Source organism: Hetaerina americana, unplaced genomic scaffold (assembly GCF_022747635.1).
Source record: "Hetaerina americana unplaced genomic scaffold, ioHetAmer1.1.p SCAF_7, whole genome shotgun sequence".
In the NCBI taxonomy this organism is placed as follows: Eukaryota; Metazoa; Arthropoda; class Insecta; order Odonata; family Calopterygidae; genus Hetaerina; species Hetaerina americana.
The window spans coordinates 12,533,756-12,551,133 of NW_027287316.1; the positions used below are offsets into that span (position 1 = coordinate 12,533,756).

Here is a 17,378-nt window from a genome sequence, read left to right on the forward strand (position 1 = left end):
ACAAGTCAAATGTGTGAAGTTCCAAAGAGAAACTTCATGAAATTATTAATTCAGAACAATCATAATGAACTTAAAATAATCTAATAAAGCTTCAATGCAATTATACTGAATTTGATAATTATTTGCGGAAGAATACAAATAAAAATGACGTCATACCCAAGGATTATAACCTTGGCAGGAAATCCGTGAGGGAAGTCAGCAGCACATGCAGGTAAAGCTTTGTCAGCTAGAATTATTTGAAATAATGACATTTAGAATGGAATTTCAATCATGTTCTATGCAAATTTAAGGTTAATATGACATCAGCAAGGAAATAGAGCTAGCGTTTTTACAGATCATGATGTAAAAGTCGAGAAACACATAAAAATATTGTTTGATAGTTATCTTCTCCGCCGCCCATTGGCGGTTACTTGAAAATGGTCTTCACATTAACTTATATTTTTATGTATTCAATATAGTGACAGCTGTACAGCATCCATCGAGATGTTGGAGCTTGAAGACCTCCCTCGAATGCGAAGTCTTTCTCCGGGTTCTCCGGCTGAAATTACTGAAAATATATCTCGCAAGGTATGTGCCGTGTTTACTTACAGTCGGTAATGGGTGAATGATCAACTTAAAACCTTTAGGCCATTCGTATGCGAACAATAAATGTGCATTGTTTTATTTTAGATTTGTCTTTAGAATGTCATGAGATGCCATGTCGTTGAAAATGTGAATACATCGATAACGTTTTCTACTGTTTGCTCGATTTCGTCATCTGCTGTCCCATCATTCCATGCGCGAGGCATGTGGTGGGGGAAGGAGGTAGTTGGGCGGGTTGCCTAACCAACTATGCTGAGTCATATAGCGACAGAGCGTGCCGGGGTTGTTACCTGATGAAAGCGGGCAGTCTTGGAAAGAGGTTGTTGTCGGTCGTACCGTGTGTGGTTTTCGGTTTTTATCCTTCAAGACTCATTGCAGTTTAGGATTGTAGTTAAGTCGTGTTAAGCTTCAAACGAGTATTAATTATCGGATGACAATGCGGCATTTAGCAGGACCTTTGATTTGTATTTCATCATCAAATCGTCTGCTGTCATTGTTGAAAGTTCTCGATGGTTCAATCTTCTGATTGAAGAGGTTGCTGAGTGGAAAGTGGAATAAGAAGACGAAGTTTCAGTTTACAACGTATGGAAGATACCATTATATTTTCAAGGTAAGAGCTTCTTAATGTTTCTGATAATATTATTATTTTATTTGAAGGCACTATTAGATTATGTAAATACAATTTTGCAGTTAGAATTTTACTCTACTTTTATCAGAACCTCTCCTTTTAATTGTAAGTGCAGTTTAGGCTCTTAAGGTAGCATTTTCGTGTATTCTCACGTGTGATTTTGATAAGAGTACACGCTTGTTATATTGTGCATTTATGATAATGCTTGATTCCTAAATGTACACAATTTTCATCTTTAAGCACCACCCTTAATACATGTTAAATCACATATGTACCATTTCAATGGAAACAGTTTAAGAAATTACCTAAAAAGTTGCGGTTGTGTTATTTCTTTTTTGTTTACGTCCCAGCGCTCTCGGTTCAATCACTGATTTTACCGGTGTTATTCCGGTTTTAAGACTCATCGCCGGTGTGTTTTGATGTTTTAACCTATTCGGCTTACTAACACTGTGATATTGAAAATTAAGTTGAACTATTTATTGAAATCCTTTCTTATGCCGGCACGAGTCCCTCCTGTTTGCATTCATAGAACTCGGGCATCCAGCAAAAGCGATAGAATTAATTTTCTAGTTTGATTATTACCTGTAAATTACTGAATTTTCGTCATTTTGTTAACTTTTATCTTGTAATCCAAATGTCTACAATTAAAATTCGTTCAAATTTTAATTGTAGATAGTATTGTGTCTTCAATTGTTAATTATGTGACTGTTGCGTCTATTATTTATTTCGTTGTTGTTAATTCGTGTGTCAGCAAATTAAATTCCTGTTTTCCATTTCAGGTTTAACATCGGCTGGTAAAAGTGATAAATTGCTCGTCTTCCTAGTCAACATCGCGGAAATATGTTCATTAATGTATGTAGTTATCATTGTCGTTATTAGTTTGAAGATATATGCCATGGTGATATAAGGATGCCAATAATTTTGTATCAGATACACTGCAACCACTATTGCTTGTAGTGCATTGACCTGCATTGCCGTTGTTGTGAGTTTTGTGGTGAATTTATCGGTGGTAGTTCCAGTGTAGTGTATAGCATCTTTAATGGTATGGTGATAATTACCAAACTATATTTTATTCGTTCTGCCGTTGAGGGAGAATAGTATATTCAGTGTTCTGTGGCCTCCGGGGCGCCACAAACTTTGAAGTCCCCGGGGCTGATGCTGTAATTCAATAGTTGGCAAGGGATAGATGCGAAAATGATATTTCCTAATCCCAAGAAGTTGAGAGGCGAGGATGTTTTCCACCTTGTGTTGGCACTCTCCTTGCTTGGTGCACAACACCCATTCCAGGGTGTCATGTATGCTGGTACACTTAAAGACCCAGCCATTCACTCTTCCCTCTTGATAGGAGCCTACCAGACTGAAGTGTTTCATGATCTCATTGCCTTAGGGCGTTACTCTCGCACAAATTCACATTGGTCAAGATCTTGTTGGGAACCAAGACCTGACTACCACAGCACTGGAAACTCACGAGGAAGGGAATTGAGTGGTTGGTCTGCTGATGTGGAAGACTTGGGCAGTGCCCGTGGAATGCCCTCTGATTCAGGGAGGAACCCAGTGTCGGAATATGGGTGCAGTCATTTTGACATGCACCATGGATATGCCTTGGGTGGCAGTGTGACGGCATTCCTTTTGGATGTCGAGACTAGTGTGAACAGTGAGGAGGCAGGAGAAGGTGGAGGCGGAGGTGAGGCCACTGGTGGTGGTGTGGAAACGCTCAAGAGTGATGAAGATGCACTGAATGAAGTCCAGTTTGGACCACCCGCCAGAGAAGAAGTGGTGGAAGATGAAGGCTTTGACTCGTCTCCCCTGATCAAAGTGGAGGAAGAGTGGGATGAAGAGGTTGTGGTCAAAGAAGAAAGTGAAGATGAGGCCATTGGCTGGGACCTCTCGGACTCCAATTGGAGAGTCGAGGATGATACTGAGCAAATGGTGGACTGGGGGGATGTGATACTGAAGACTGAGGTGGAAGATGAAGAGGAAGGCATTTCCACTTTTGGGATGCCCTTGTCTACTAGCGAGGAGGACCATTCATATATGCCTGCGGAGGAAGTCTTGTCACCAAATGCTTATGCATCTTCTCCTTCATCAGAGCTCAGTCGTGAGGTAAAAATAAACATTTTGATGGCTATTCTACGCAGATTTTTGTATATTGCATGCTCAGTTATCCATCATGTGCATGTATGTTTTAAGATCGTGGTAGGTATGTACCTGTCACATTTTGGTGATGTGTTTTTCACTCAAAAAGGTTATCCATGGTGGTGTTGCTTCCCTTTGTACTCTCTTCTGCATAGTTCGATCATTGCATTGTTTTCATTTGAAGGATGACATACCTGTCATGTGGGTCATTTAATTAAAAGCATTTTCATAGTGATTGGCATCATCTGTTGAAGTGGTTGAAATGCAGTTTAGAAATCACAGTCGGATAGCTTTTATTTTTGCACAATTACTTACCAACTAAACCTCATCATGCCCATTTTCTTATAACAGTATAAAATATCAATATTGTTATACACTGTACTAAACATTTTATGTAAACAGTAATATCTTGAACTTCGAAATATATAAGTTGTTTTGGATTATTAAATGTTATCATTGCTTCCTAGTGTCACATTTCAATGTTTCGTATATTTTAAAGTAGCCTGGTGGTTTGTGTTGTTACAAGACTCATTTTGTGGCATTTATCTTTTTCCAATAGTTTTGATTTTTAGCTTTTTGCTAGGAGTACTTTTGGGTATTGGGATTTTTTTTCTTCTGTGTATATTCTTTGCAATGGTTGCAGTATGTAAACATTTATGGTAGAATAATTTGATTCCTGTGTAGAAACTCATTTTTTAAATCCAAATAGTTTTTAGGTATTTGAAGTATTTAATATTCAAGAAAGCATTTATAACTTAAAAGGAATAGTTCAGTGTTCATTATTTATGAAGCTGATCTACAGAAATGGCTTATCTCAGATTATACTTGCAAAAGCTTTTATTTTGATTTGATTCTTATGGAAATTGATTAAATAACTAAAATTGTTGGAATAGAAAATATGTGCACTATCGTAGTCCTAGAAGTGCGATATTTTAGTACCTTCTGTCAGCAATCTAGTTCTATTGGGGCAGTCATGCAAGGAACTTTGTTCATTCTTGAGGTTTATAATGAGAATTTAACAAACTTCAAGGAAGACTTCCTTTGGGTGCATTTCTTTTAAGTAGTTTGCAGAAATCATATTTTATGCAACACATTAGTAACTGATAGTTGTTTTGTCGGAGTGATGTCGTATTAAGGCATTGTGATACAAGTTTATGCATGTTCAAAATAAATACTAATCAATACTCTGGAGCTTAAGGCTTTTACATTCAACTTTTAGTGTCGATTAAGTTTATAATAACTGAGTAATTTACACAAATACACATTGTATTGTGTTATATTCGCTTTCACTAAACAAGAATTTCAGATTCATCAATATGTCCGTCCATTCATGACAGTTTTAGCTACATAATTGATTCATCATGTTTCTTTTGCCAAATATGTAATCTATTTCTGCAGTGTCCTATTTAGATAGCATGTTGGTAATAAAGCTGGTTGTGCTTTAATGATTCCCCTTCTTCTTCGCCATTTCCTTCATGTTTCTCTGAATCACTTCATCATTTCTGACTTGAAGACACCAGCAGGATGGGTAGGGAAAATGGTCTCGTCAAGAGGCAAAGTAACATGGAGAGAATATCTTCATCAATTAAAATGCCACTGAAACCCGAGATCCAAATTCAACCCATTAATGAAGTTTTTGGAAAGTGAGTGTGTTAAATCTCACACGCATACAATATGAATTTCATGAAAGTGGTAGGGATATCAGGCATGCAGAAATATTGATTGTTGTTGATAGCATTATATAAACGAGACCTTTGGAATTGAAGCAACTGTAGAGTCAACCATTGATAGTCGTACACATTTATACTGTTCAACTCCCAACTTGAGGTTCTAAGTCAACATGTACAGTGAATACCTTGGGCGTTCAACATTTCGGAATGCTTTGATTCCATTTTTCATGTCCCCACAGTTTCCTGCAATGTCTTTGCACAGACAGAAGAGTAGACTATTTCAGTAAAAACCTATGAGCTTGTAAAATGATGTTTGTAAATGTGGCGAAATTTCAGGATGTAAAACCCCATAGACATGCTGCTGATTTGACAGATCTGAATTGCCGCTTTAATAGTTTCAAAAACTAAAGTAGAATGGTGCACAAAATTCTTCTGTTTGAATGTTCAGCATTTGGCTTAGTATTATGTTATTGTATTCCTTGTATTAGAGCATTGGGAGTGCTAAATTCTCAAATTTATTTAATTCTTTTGGGCTAAGAAAATAAATGTTGAAATTCAAAATTGTGGTTGTCTTGTTTCCAAATGCAATCTTTGAAGCTTTTTCTCTCAAAATAAAAGTTTTATAAAATTATAATGCATGTTTCATAGCACCTAGAGACATTGGTAATTGATCATAGTGGTGCAAAGTGTAAATTATTGGCCTAGCGTTGTTTTGTTGTGACATTTCAGGGATGCCAAAATTATGTTGCTTGCTTGGTTTTTTGTTAAGATGTCTTTGCTTTCGTACCATAAAAAAAGAGATTTCTTAAATAATGTGTTGTTCATCATGTTATATTTTTTCTTGGAAGAAATGACGCGTTGTGTGCAAATATGAGAATGGCAATTGGTAGGAAATGTGTGTGTGATATTTGATAAATGGCCCTTTGTTGTTTGCATACGTTTTCTTCTTTTACTATGAGTAGTAGCTCAGTGGTGTGTGACATCTTGCAGTTAAATTATTACTGCCCTTAATTTGAGAGAATCTGATATATACTTTGCTTGTTAGATGGTGTAATTTATGTGGTGACTGGGTAATTGTTTTGAATTCTCATAAGTATATTTCAAGTTATTTTCACACAAAATGGTAGATTTTTCTATGTTGCTTAAGCACCTATTTGAATGACATGTGGAAGAACCCGAATTTGCAGTTAAATTTGTGCTGTCTTTCGTTAGGAGTAGAGCAATGTAAATGTTAGGGTTCCCAATTTTTCCAATAAACATTATCTTCAGTTTAATTCAGTATAAAAATCCACTTATCCTTATTGCCATAATGGACCCTATCAGACCCTGGTCTATCCATGCTAAAGGAAGATTCATCAGATTGCACATGTGATAAGCCTTGCGTGTGTCATGCATTATGCATGTGCATTCTTGCATTATGTGAATGTATGACTAAATTTCAGCATCATCACCCTTACAGTGTCCTACCTGAAAATTAACTTCAATTAATACGGTAGAGGTCACCTTGTGCTGAACTCTATGATGTGTGTGATTCAAATATTCCGATTATGAGATGGTTTCCCATAAAGACTCATCTACAGAAAATCATCTAGTTAGTGTATATTGGAGTATGTATGTTTAGAGAACTATTTCTGAAATTTTTAAGTGTAAATCCTACAGTCAGCAGCCTCTTGTTCTACTAATAATACTTCATGCTACCTTTTTTTTAATTTAATGGAAATTATTTCGAGCGAAATGCAAAAGACGAACTTCAGAATTAGAAAATTTTGTGCTGTAGGGTGTGTGGAAGGGGGTGATTACCTGCCAGGCTACACACAACACCTTTTCCTCTAGCATGGTTGGATGACTTCATTCTGATCCCTTCTTGTTCATGCGAAAAATGTCATTGTTAATCTATGTGTTCTACATTTATTCTCTTTAAATTTATTGACATGAAGGTGTCATATTCTTTGTCCGTTTTTATAATACATAGCATTCCTTCTGTTGCATTTCTGCACACCTTGGTGTTTTGTCATCATTGGAGGTAATAGACGCCATTGTCCTGTTTTGCATTCATTATACCTAATTAAACGAATTTTCCCATTCTTATCAAGTAGTGGACGTGAATTGTTAATGATTATGAAAAGTAAATTATTCCAATACACGTGTGATTTATACCATTATGCGTCTATTTTACTATATTTTCACCTCTAAATCGTTGCAGTAGGCTCAGTAGTCTTTTAAGCCGGTGGAGAAATAGAGATTGTGTCAATGATTCGTCCATTTATCATTCCCATTTTCCTTGACGGAATACAATGTCTACTTTTATGTCTATCTCATTGTTGCACGTACTGCACAGGCACCAGCGCTTGTACTTGATGCTTGCATGAAAACATAAATGTTAATTTGGGTATTTCTGAGGATTCCTCGGGGATCCTTCGCTCGCTATTAGGGGGCGTTATACACCTAGGGAGTCGAGCAGGGTTCCAGTTTTGCACCTCCCGACTCGCAATCGTCCACGCCACACTTCCCCGCGACTTCCTAGGCACCTTCCCTCCCCTTTCTTCTCCCCTCGTCCCCCCATCTTTTCCCGCCATAATCGGTTACGGTTAAGCTTGCCCCAGTTGCAGCAATTGTAAGTATTCTTTTGGGGCGAACGCGAGTTCTCGCAGCGAAAGTATTCCTCGAGGTCTTGAAATACAATCACGACCTATTTTAAAACTGTAACTCACGGCTCCTTATCGCGACTCTCGTCTCTCAACGTGATACTTGCATTGTGACGCTAGATGAACATCATCCGATGCCCTCGTCTTTTTACGTAGTAATATTGAAACTCTTAGGTGACAGGATTTCCCCATTCCCTGAAAATCCTACCCCTCAAATGGCCATAGCTGTCGCTTGTATCCCCTAATAACTACAACCACGTAATTATTTCTCGACTGCCTGACGCTAATGGTGGCCTATTGTGTGACCATTTGGTTCCTGATAAAATTTTCATAAATTTCGGACTTTGGATTAGTATACGGGGGCTGAACACACCTGGCCATACGAGGTCGGCAGTATAAGTACATAGTTGCAGTTTGGAGTTACTTAAGGTATCGAAATAATTTCTTCGTCATTTTTATTATTTAGAAAGGTGCTTAAAAGAATGTTGCTTACTCACCACAGGATTTACACGTGGCGATTTTTTCTCCCATCTTTTTGAATTACCAGACTCTTAAGAGTTTCCGAAATTAATTTCATTCCAGTGTTACTGCCGCGAAGTTATTTATACACACGTGCCAGCTATGCTATTATTTAAGTAATATTTTGATTTAAATCGACTACCTCTGCTTTCTGAAAATCGATGGTACAACCTAACTGCTGGTAGTAATAACTTTTACTAAATAACAGTTACTTTATAACTAAATAACTTTACTTAATAACAGTTATTCAACTGTTGCCATAAAAATATAACACACGCTCTATCCATAAAGTATACATATGTGTTCGAATTACCTGTTTTTACTCTTATTTGGATGGCCGTATAGTTAAGGAGACCTCGGGGAAGTTCCTTTCTTCTTTTGCTTCTATTTATAGTATGAATAAATTAAGTATGTACCGCGCTCGAGATGTAATGCGTTGTAATTCATGTGATTTCGTGTAATCTCTAATAGGCGTTGGTGTAATAATTTTTTATGTGATGGCTTTCCAGTTTGGATGTGTCGCGGGAAAAAACCTTAGGTTTGCTTGGATGGTTGGAATGAGCAAATGTGGAAGAAAGGTTTTAAGGATTTATAATTGTTATACGTAGCGACTTTCTCACGTACCTTTCCCTCGGGAAGACTATCAAATGCTCTTAAAATGTTATCTGCTACTTAAATGTTCTGCCAAGCGGGCGTCAGCTCAACAAGTGTGTCAAGTGATTGGAGTTCGGTGTTTCTTGTGTCAAGCTGGTTGGCCTTTTTTCGCCAATACATCAAAATATTAATGCCTCAGGTTGGCCCTTTTTACGCCAATACATCAAAATATTAATGCTTCAGGTTGGCACATAATATGATATACTGTACGTTATATGAAGGTCATAATTCATGGCATCCATTGAATGGCTGATAATTCATTATCTGTCATTATTCATAGGTCGGTCATGGTAGTTTCATAGTCCTAAAACTTGCCTTAAGATGGTGAACTCACAAGTTCTTCAAGAAAACTCATCGTATAATTTGTATAACCTGTATAAGTTGGTTGTATTCGATTTTTACTCAGTTTATTTTATAGGTTTAAATTATTTTGTATATATGCATGAAAAAGTTATATATTTATATATGTATGTATGTATATATATATATATATATATATATATATATATATATATATATATATATATATATATAATGGGCTGACACAACATAACACAAATAGAAAAGAATAGACACATATAAAAGAACACTTACACGGTAAATTGTTCGAGCTTTCGGCCCTCTCAGGGGCCTTCTTCAAGAGAGACTCTCTTCAATTTACCGTGTAAGTGTTCTTTTATATGTGTCTATTCTTTTCTATTTGTGTTATGTTGTGTCAGCCCATTATTGTGCCGCTCGTATGAGTTTTTCCGTACAATCGTTATATATATATATATATATATATATATATATATATATATATATATATATATATATATATATATATATATATATAACTTAATGTGAAAGTGTCACGAATGTGAATAGTAATGTATATCAAGTTAGCACCAGCGAAGAAAAACGCAGAAAAACCCAAGAAAGAAAAGAAACTCGCACATTTTCGAATTTTTGGTGGGGAAGCCACCTTTCTCAAGGGAGAGACGGAAGAAACTCAAGGTTCCTTCCTTCTCTCCGTGGAGAAAGGTGGCCCGGCCACCAAAAAATCGAAAACGTGTTTCTTTTCTTTTTTGAGTGTTTCTTTGTTTCAAACGCTATCTCCTGGCCAAAGAATCGGGGCACTTGCGTGCGTAAACCCCGCAGCTTTGTGTAATTTACGTTTCTCGATAGCTCAAGTACCTAGAACTTTGGCCAGGCGAGTTGAAAGATACATATATATACAAGATATTTATATCTTGGCTCGTCGGTGTCAACGTTATCCACGCATATACATGCGTGTATGTATATATATATCTGTGTGTGTATGTATATTTTTTATTTATTTATTTATATACATATGTATATGCGTGGATAACGTTGACACTGACGAGTCGAGATTGTGGAGAAATTCTTCACCAATTTTCGAGGAACGTTTAGAAACTAAAATACCTTGGGTCGTGTACGTGTTGACAATTTTCATTGATCCAGTTTCAGCTCATAATCGCATAATCTTTCGGCTTCTTGAATATTATATAACCTCCTTTTTGATCTCAATGGAAGTTCCTGACGCTTATGCCTGGCATTTAAGAGATTTCCCTCTCTCTCGATTCGCCCTCCTTCGGGTGGATCATCTGACCTACCAATCGGCCGCTCTTTTCAGAAGCCTTGCCTTTCCCGTTGGACTTTGTTATTATTTTACATTGTTTTGCTTCTTCTGGTTTCAAACATCTGTGCTATTTCCGAGATGTCGTCTCACTTTAGTGAATTTTGGTTACTCTAGAAAGTGCTTCTTGGGTTGAAATGTTTCAAAATCAATCACAATTTCGTGTAAACAGACGTATATATCCGTTATGGTTTTAATTTTTGGGTTTAAGGAATTCGACGGTAGCTTTTCATTAGAAGTAGGTAAATTATTGACTGTAACTTTTTGAATTTCCCGACTCGTTTTTGTCGGTTGCTGTCTGAAGCACATTTGTCAGAAATCGCCATGTATAATAATCACTATGATATGCCAAGTCGATTTTCTCAGTGTCGCAGTTGTCTCTGCCACTTTGTGACACAGGATATCGTCGTTGTTAAACATTTTAAATCCATCGCATGTATTTTGTGCCGTCACTCGTCGTTACCGTTTAACGGTGTCTGCCGTGTTTTGCGTCGGGAACGGTACCGCGAATTTCTTCCCTGGAATGTGGCCGGGGTCACGTGTCGGCGTCGTCTTGGGACATAGCAAGCGAAAAGGCGTCTAGCCTCGCGCCCAACTCATAGGGGTGGCAAATGTCGCAGTTTCGGCCGGCGGTATTCTCTCGCTCCGTATCGAACAAATTTCGCGATGTGCGGGTCTTTGAACTTTACTTTGGCGAGCGCGGAGCCTCTTGTTGCCTCTCTTCTCTTGCGCAATCCCTTTCTATCCTCGGCGATGGAAAATTTTGCAGTTCTAAAATTCCGTAGTTATGAATGTATTCTCATGGTTTTATAATCACGAGCGGATGAATTTGATCAATTTATCTGTGAATTTGCCTCTATAAATATTGATTCCTGTTCAAATTTAGTTCCGGTGGAGAAAATGTGTTTACCTCTCGATCGGGATGTAGTTTTTCCGTAATCTGCTCCTCATTTGTATTTCTTCTCAATTCGAATTCGAGTGCCATTACTGTATTCCAGCTTCCCCTCAAATATCACAGCATATATATATATATATATATATATATATATATATATATATATATATATATATATATATATATATATATATATATATATATATATTATCGATCGCCAGGAAAGCCATGACCTTTCGGGTTTCATGTTCCTCAAACTCATAACTTGAAACTAAAATTTGTAGGATCACTATTAAACGTACCTACGTAGAATATCAGCTTGGGTGCAGATATTTTTTGGGCTCGCTTCGCTGAATCGGTGAAGCTTGTTTCGCCGGCTTGTTTAATGTGGCATGGAAACTTTCCTTCATCCAGTTGCTTTGGTTATTTAAATAAGTACCTATATCAAGGAAATCAATGAATGACCAAGTGACTATAAAGGTTCCCCGAATTCAATTTTTGAAAATAGATAATTAACCTTGTTCCTTTTACAGTTTTATACCTTTTCGTGAATAGCTACACACTCTAATGGTTATATTTTCCATAGGTAGTTGTAGGAATCCTTTTGAAAAAAATTGGCGAAAATTTTGATTTTTCAGATTTTTTTTTCGATAGAGCACACAAATGAGTAGCTAAGTTTTTTTGATTTTTGATCTTGGAGGGTTTCATCTGCAAACAACCAAAATTTTTCTCGTGCTAATTGAATATGGTAGTTTAAGATGTGAATAGGATACCGATTTTTGAAAAATAATTTTTCGCCTTTATCATGGAGAGGATAAATTGAGCTTTTTACTTCTTAATTCATTTTAGACTGCCTATATTATATAATATTTACAAAGGGTTTTTTGCATAACTGTAGAGGATAAAGGAAGGAATAATAATATTGATGTGGTGATTTACGGGGAAAGTTAATCCCTCGCTAGTGATCAGACACACATTCAAAATACTGGGGCATAAACAATTTGCAGAGGGAGAGGGTGTTTCCCGAATAGGTCTACCAGGATCGTATTGCTAGGGACAGTATTCGGGAACTTACAAATACACACACACTCACACTGGTTAGCCCAAAGTGGTTTGCAGGGAAGTTTATCATAATCAATTTGAAAGCCCTTATCATTCAATGTCATGCAAGTGTTTTACTTGTGCGATAATTAAGTTTTTGCCCCACCCGTTAAAACAGCATTTTCCGATATGAGTACCATACGGTATATAAGTTTTTTCAATTTTCACCTGCCGAGAAGGAATTACGAGAGAGAATTTAAGTTAATAGTATTGCTGAAGGAGCAAGAGAGGGTTTGGCTGGTTTCTTATTTATGCTTGATTCGCGAAACATTTCTTGAAATATCTGTAGGTATTTAGGGCAAGAATCGAATTATGAACTCTGCGCTGCGAGAATATGCGCTATAGGACTCGAGTCGGGCGAATTCATTGTAATATCGATTGTTCTTTTTCCTATAGGTCGGGGTGTCACATTAAAACGCCTATTAGCAATTGCGAGGACCATTTACTGACTGGTATTCTTTTTTCACAATGGCAAGCGTTTCCTTAAGGATTACGAGGAATGAATTGAAACCCTACTCTTGCCCTTGAAAGTTCGGAGTCAATTGTTTTTGAGGCCACAAAATCGTTTCGAGTGAGATGTCGAAATGCTTGGGATTATTTGCTTGACTCCATTGTCCGTCCGCTCGCCCCATTCCCCCGGACCCCTTGGGGGACGGACTCCCGAGTGACCCCTTAGCAATGCTCTTGAAAACACTCCGTTTCCACGCCAATTTCGGTTGCCCTCGGTCTTCGCCGGCTTGCGGGAATTCACAGCGGCGAATCCTCCACCGCTGACGTCCTTGCGACACCTTCATCTGTGCGTGTTGCCCGCGTTAGTTACGTGCTGTGACGATCGTCCCATCATCTCAGACCCAGCTCATCGATCCCACAGGGTCAACGTCTTTATTGACAACACCGCGTTTAGTTCTCTACCTCCATGTTGACTCGGACGTGGCGAATAATTATCGTTGACTCCGCGAATTCCACGTCGTGGTCCTAATGCTTTGAGGGGGAGTGTCTTTGATCCCACGTTCTCGTTAAGTATTCGCTGAGTCTCGGGCCCTGCACGGAGGGTTTTATTCTCGCTGGGCGAGGAAATTCGTAAAATCGATAATCCCATTCTAACCAAATTTTCCCCCGAAAAAGGAGCCTATTTTAAGCTGTCTTTTGTTAGGCGTCAGGGCAGGTCTTTAAGCAGATTTGGACTCCTCTCAATCCTTTCGGTCTGCTGAAGCCCGGGAGTGGTGTGAATTCATTTTTTTTCTGTCTGCAGCTATGACACGTTTAGGTACGAGTATGTATCGTGAATCGTTGAATGAAGTCGCAAAAATTCTTTCATCCATTCGTTGAGCATTGTTGCGATCGGATTCTTGGAAAAAATTGCAACATTGTGAGATTTTAATAAATCATGTATTTGCGTCAACTGCGGTTACATATATTGGTTTTAGAATTAGCGTATTGATTTTTCCCCTCTCGTCTTTAAGTTATAACACATTTTTAGGAACACCTCTTACGGAACAAAATACTCGTCTGGATATTGAAGAGTGCTTTTTGATGTCTCTCAGGCGGACGGTGCCAAGGGTGCATACATTATGTTGCGGACTCGAGTTTGTACCTGGGGACAGCTTAAGTCAGAGACGTGGGTCGAGACGGAATCGCGATCAACATGTTTCCGAATACGTTTCAATGAATTAGGACGAAGGAGTCTCGGAAGAGTCACCCGCATTGAATGGCGTTATCGCGGGCGTTAATGCCTGCGTTGCAGTCCCAACTGATATTTCCACCTAGCCAAGTTCGAATCTGGGATTCATGCGAAGCGATTTTGGGGAGGATTTAAATTATGAATGAGAGCTAAAGGACCTTACAACCTTGTTTAGTTGTTATTTTAAGGAAGAACAAGAAATGGATATCTGTGTGAGTTCATACCAGGCTGTCTAATTGGTATTAGGAGAACAGTTGAGACTGCTGAGCAGGATGTGAGAGCGCGGTTGCCTTCTATTGCCCCGTAGAATCGTCATTTGTCATTGGTATTGATTGATGATAATGGAAATGAACGAAATTTTTAAGCTTTCAATTAATGGACCATGCATTTGATTTCTGGAATCCATCGCAAGATCGCAACACGACACTAGATTACCAGATTGCAGCATTCCTATTTAATCTTATGGCTTACATTGTTATTTCGAGTTCTTCAACCCGGGAGACATGATTCAAAAGGTAGTATTTTTGATCGCTCAGATATTCCACATGGGAGTAATGACCTGCTTTACCTCCCCCCCCCTTCCTCTCTTGAATCCACCCGCAATTCGTAACCGCAGAAGCGTCTCTTGAGATTGCATTTATGTCAGTTTCCCCTGAGAGTTGTTATCCGCCTCTACGGTTTTCCTTTCGCTCCTTTATTATTTCTTTTTCATCCACAAATTGGACCTTATTTATTTCCCTGGCGTCTCAGGCCCGTTCGCGGTTGAAGAGTCCGTCGAAAGCGCCGGCGTCTCTCTCACGCTAGCGCCCTTTCTCAAGCGCCTGCCGAGCTCCCTGGCGGGTGAGTGTCCTCGTAGCCTAGATACGTGGTAGCTTTCGGCTCGGCAGGGGCGCGCGCCTTAAGGTCGACCGTGGCACGTTTTGACCGGCCAGAGTGCCCTCGCCTCCCGATGGCAGCGTGCCTCGGCTTCAGCGGCCGGTGACCCAAGAGAAACGTCTCATACTGCGCGCGCGCGCGCTTTTGTGTCCTTAAACAGCCGGCTGAAAGCTCCAGGTGCGGGAGGAGTCACCACTGTCTAATTATGGCCAGCGACCTCCTTCTTCCCCGCCTGCATCCATCCCGAGTCCGACTCTCAATCACGGAGCTCCCCCCCCCCCCAACTCCCCAACCTGTTCCCGCAGTTGACCCGCGTCCCTTTCCCTTCTGTTGGAGTGGTATAATGGAAAGAGGCATGTGAATGAATGTACATATTTAGATAATGGATCACTGAGGGATCCCAGTAAGGTGAACGTAACTGATAAGCGCGGTGGATGACACACTCGCGGGGATGACCTGAAGGTCGCGGGTTCGAATCTCACCTTGGACTCGCGCGTTGTGTTGCCGCGAGAGGAGGGATTTTTCCTTGGGTGAAGTGGGCGGTGTCTTAGTCAAGTTAGTTAAGGGTGCGATTGTGGACGGTGAGATAACGAGAATTCAACCGATGATAGTCTCTAACGCCAGCAAAAGACATTCAAAAAAATACTCGCGGCAAATGGAAAATAATTGATGAATCCTATCCTAATGTCTGCACAATCCATATCGCATCGTAGAGGTTAGTGCATTGCTAGTTCTAAACTCGCCTAGTACTTCGAGTTGGCGTAGACTGAGTTTGAGGTACGATATGACTTCGGATCTTGGAGTACCATTTAATTTAACTGTATTCGGTTAACTCTATGTCACCGATCAAAACAATCTTTCGAGTTAATAACTGGTTATGGTTTTCCGAAGAAACTGCGGGAGATGCCGAAACAGTAACTTTTAACGGAGTCATCCTGCAATTGTTGCATGGTTATGGTTTATACATAGTCACCTATATGACCCATGTGAGTTCACTAAAAGGATACAGAAAATTAAAAAACCCCTGGTTCCATACGCAGGTTAGTGCAGCCAATTAATTGCAAGTGACTTGACTGCCGAAATGATGAAATAGTTTTTCGAGATATGAAAATACTTCATTTCCGCTCTTTATCCAAAAACCATTAATTTAATTGTGATTGTAAATTATGCTAGTGGATAAAGCTTATTTATATCTGATAATTGGACTATTCTATTAATCCACATAACATCCAACCTGTAAAAGAGTGTAATGTAGGATATAAGTTAGTAAAAAATGGTGGCAATAATAGTTGGACGCGAGGCCTGTCAAATGATCTTTAAGATGTACAATTACTAGGTATACATGTTTAATTTCAGTGGCTGTTTATATATTTGCCTCGTTTGCATTTATATTAAGTGTTTGGTCATGTAATATCGCTCGAAATTTTCTCTGCGAGAGGAAACCCCATGTGGCGAACCTAATGATCACCAGAATATTGAATATGCATCAAAGAGAAACTCGGTTTCATTCTCGGGAAAAAATCATTATCATTGGATACCTATTTGGCGAACGTCATGTAATTCACCAAGGTCCATTTCTCAAAGTAGTTTCCCCTTTGGAAATATGCCTTTGGTCAGAGAAATGTCCTCTTGAATATATTACAATTTCTGAATTTAATTCAGAACTGCGAAGTTAATAAATATACCTGGTTACTTAATTTCATCCTGCCGGCATTGACAAGGGTGAATTCGCATATAGTAATATGTTTGTCGTCGTCGTCTCATTCCGTCGCAGTTTTCAGCCCCTTCGAGAATTTATTTCCCTTTTCGTCCTCGCGTGTGTTCCCTGACTCGGCGGCCAGTGCCCTTATAGCATCCCCCTAGCCCTCCGCCTCTCTTGCCCCGGAATCGATTTGCCATCGCGGCGGCAGGCCCCTTCTGGGGACCAGCAGGGCCGGGGCGGCGGCCGGACAGGGCCAATGCCCCGGCTGAACGGGTGTCGGGAAATTACTGCGCGGGATGCGTATGGCGTCCATTCACTTCGGCTAGTATATGTTCCAAAATCCTTTTATCTATTATGTTACTAATTTTGTCTATTTTAGGTGTCAATATCTTTCAATTTCTAAAGAATCAATGATTTAAATTAAAGAAATTGATTGGTCAAGTGAGCGTTTAGTTAAATGGGCTTTCTCACACCTTGTATATGATGCATACTTACCCAAGCCGTTATAATTGTTTTGGGACTTGCTTTTATTATTTATTTTGTGCGGTACATGCGTCACGAAAACATCCTAATTCCGTTTCCCTTCATCTCATGAAAATATATTTATGAAAGTAAATGTTGCAGTTGGAACTAAAATAACCGAAAATGTT

General features: G+C 39.0%; 1 protein-coding gene across 1 annotated transcript in view; it reads left to right on the forward strand.

Annotated features, from left to right (window-relative positions):
- Nucleotides 1-884: 884 nt before the first annotated feature.
- cnc (NFE2 like bZIP transcription factor cap-n-collar) overlaps nt 885-17,378 on the forward strand; it is a 375,514-nt gene continuing 359,020 nt past the window's right edge. Inside the window, exons 1-2 of the mRNA XM_071595847.1 lie at nt 885-1,192; nt 1,990-3,313. Coding sequence (XP_071451948.1) covers nt 2,405-3,313 — 909 coding nt within the window. The 5' untranslated portion in view covers nt 885-1,192; nt 1,990-2,404. The remainder of the gene's footprint in view (nt 1,193-1,989; nt 3,314-17,378) is intronic.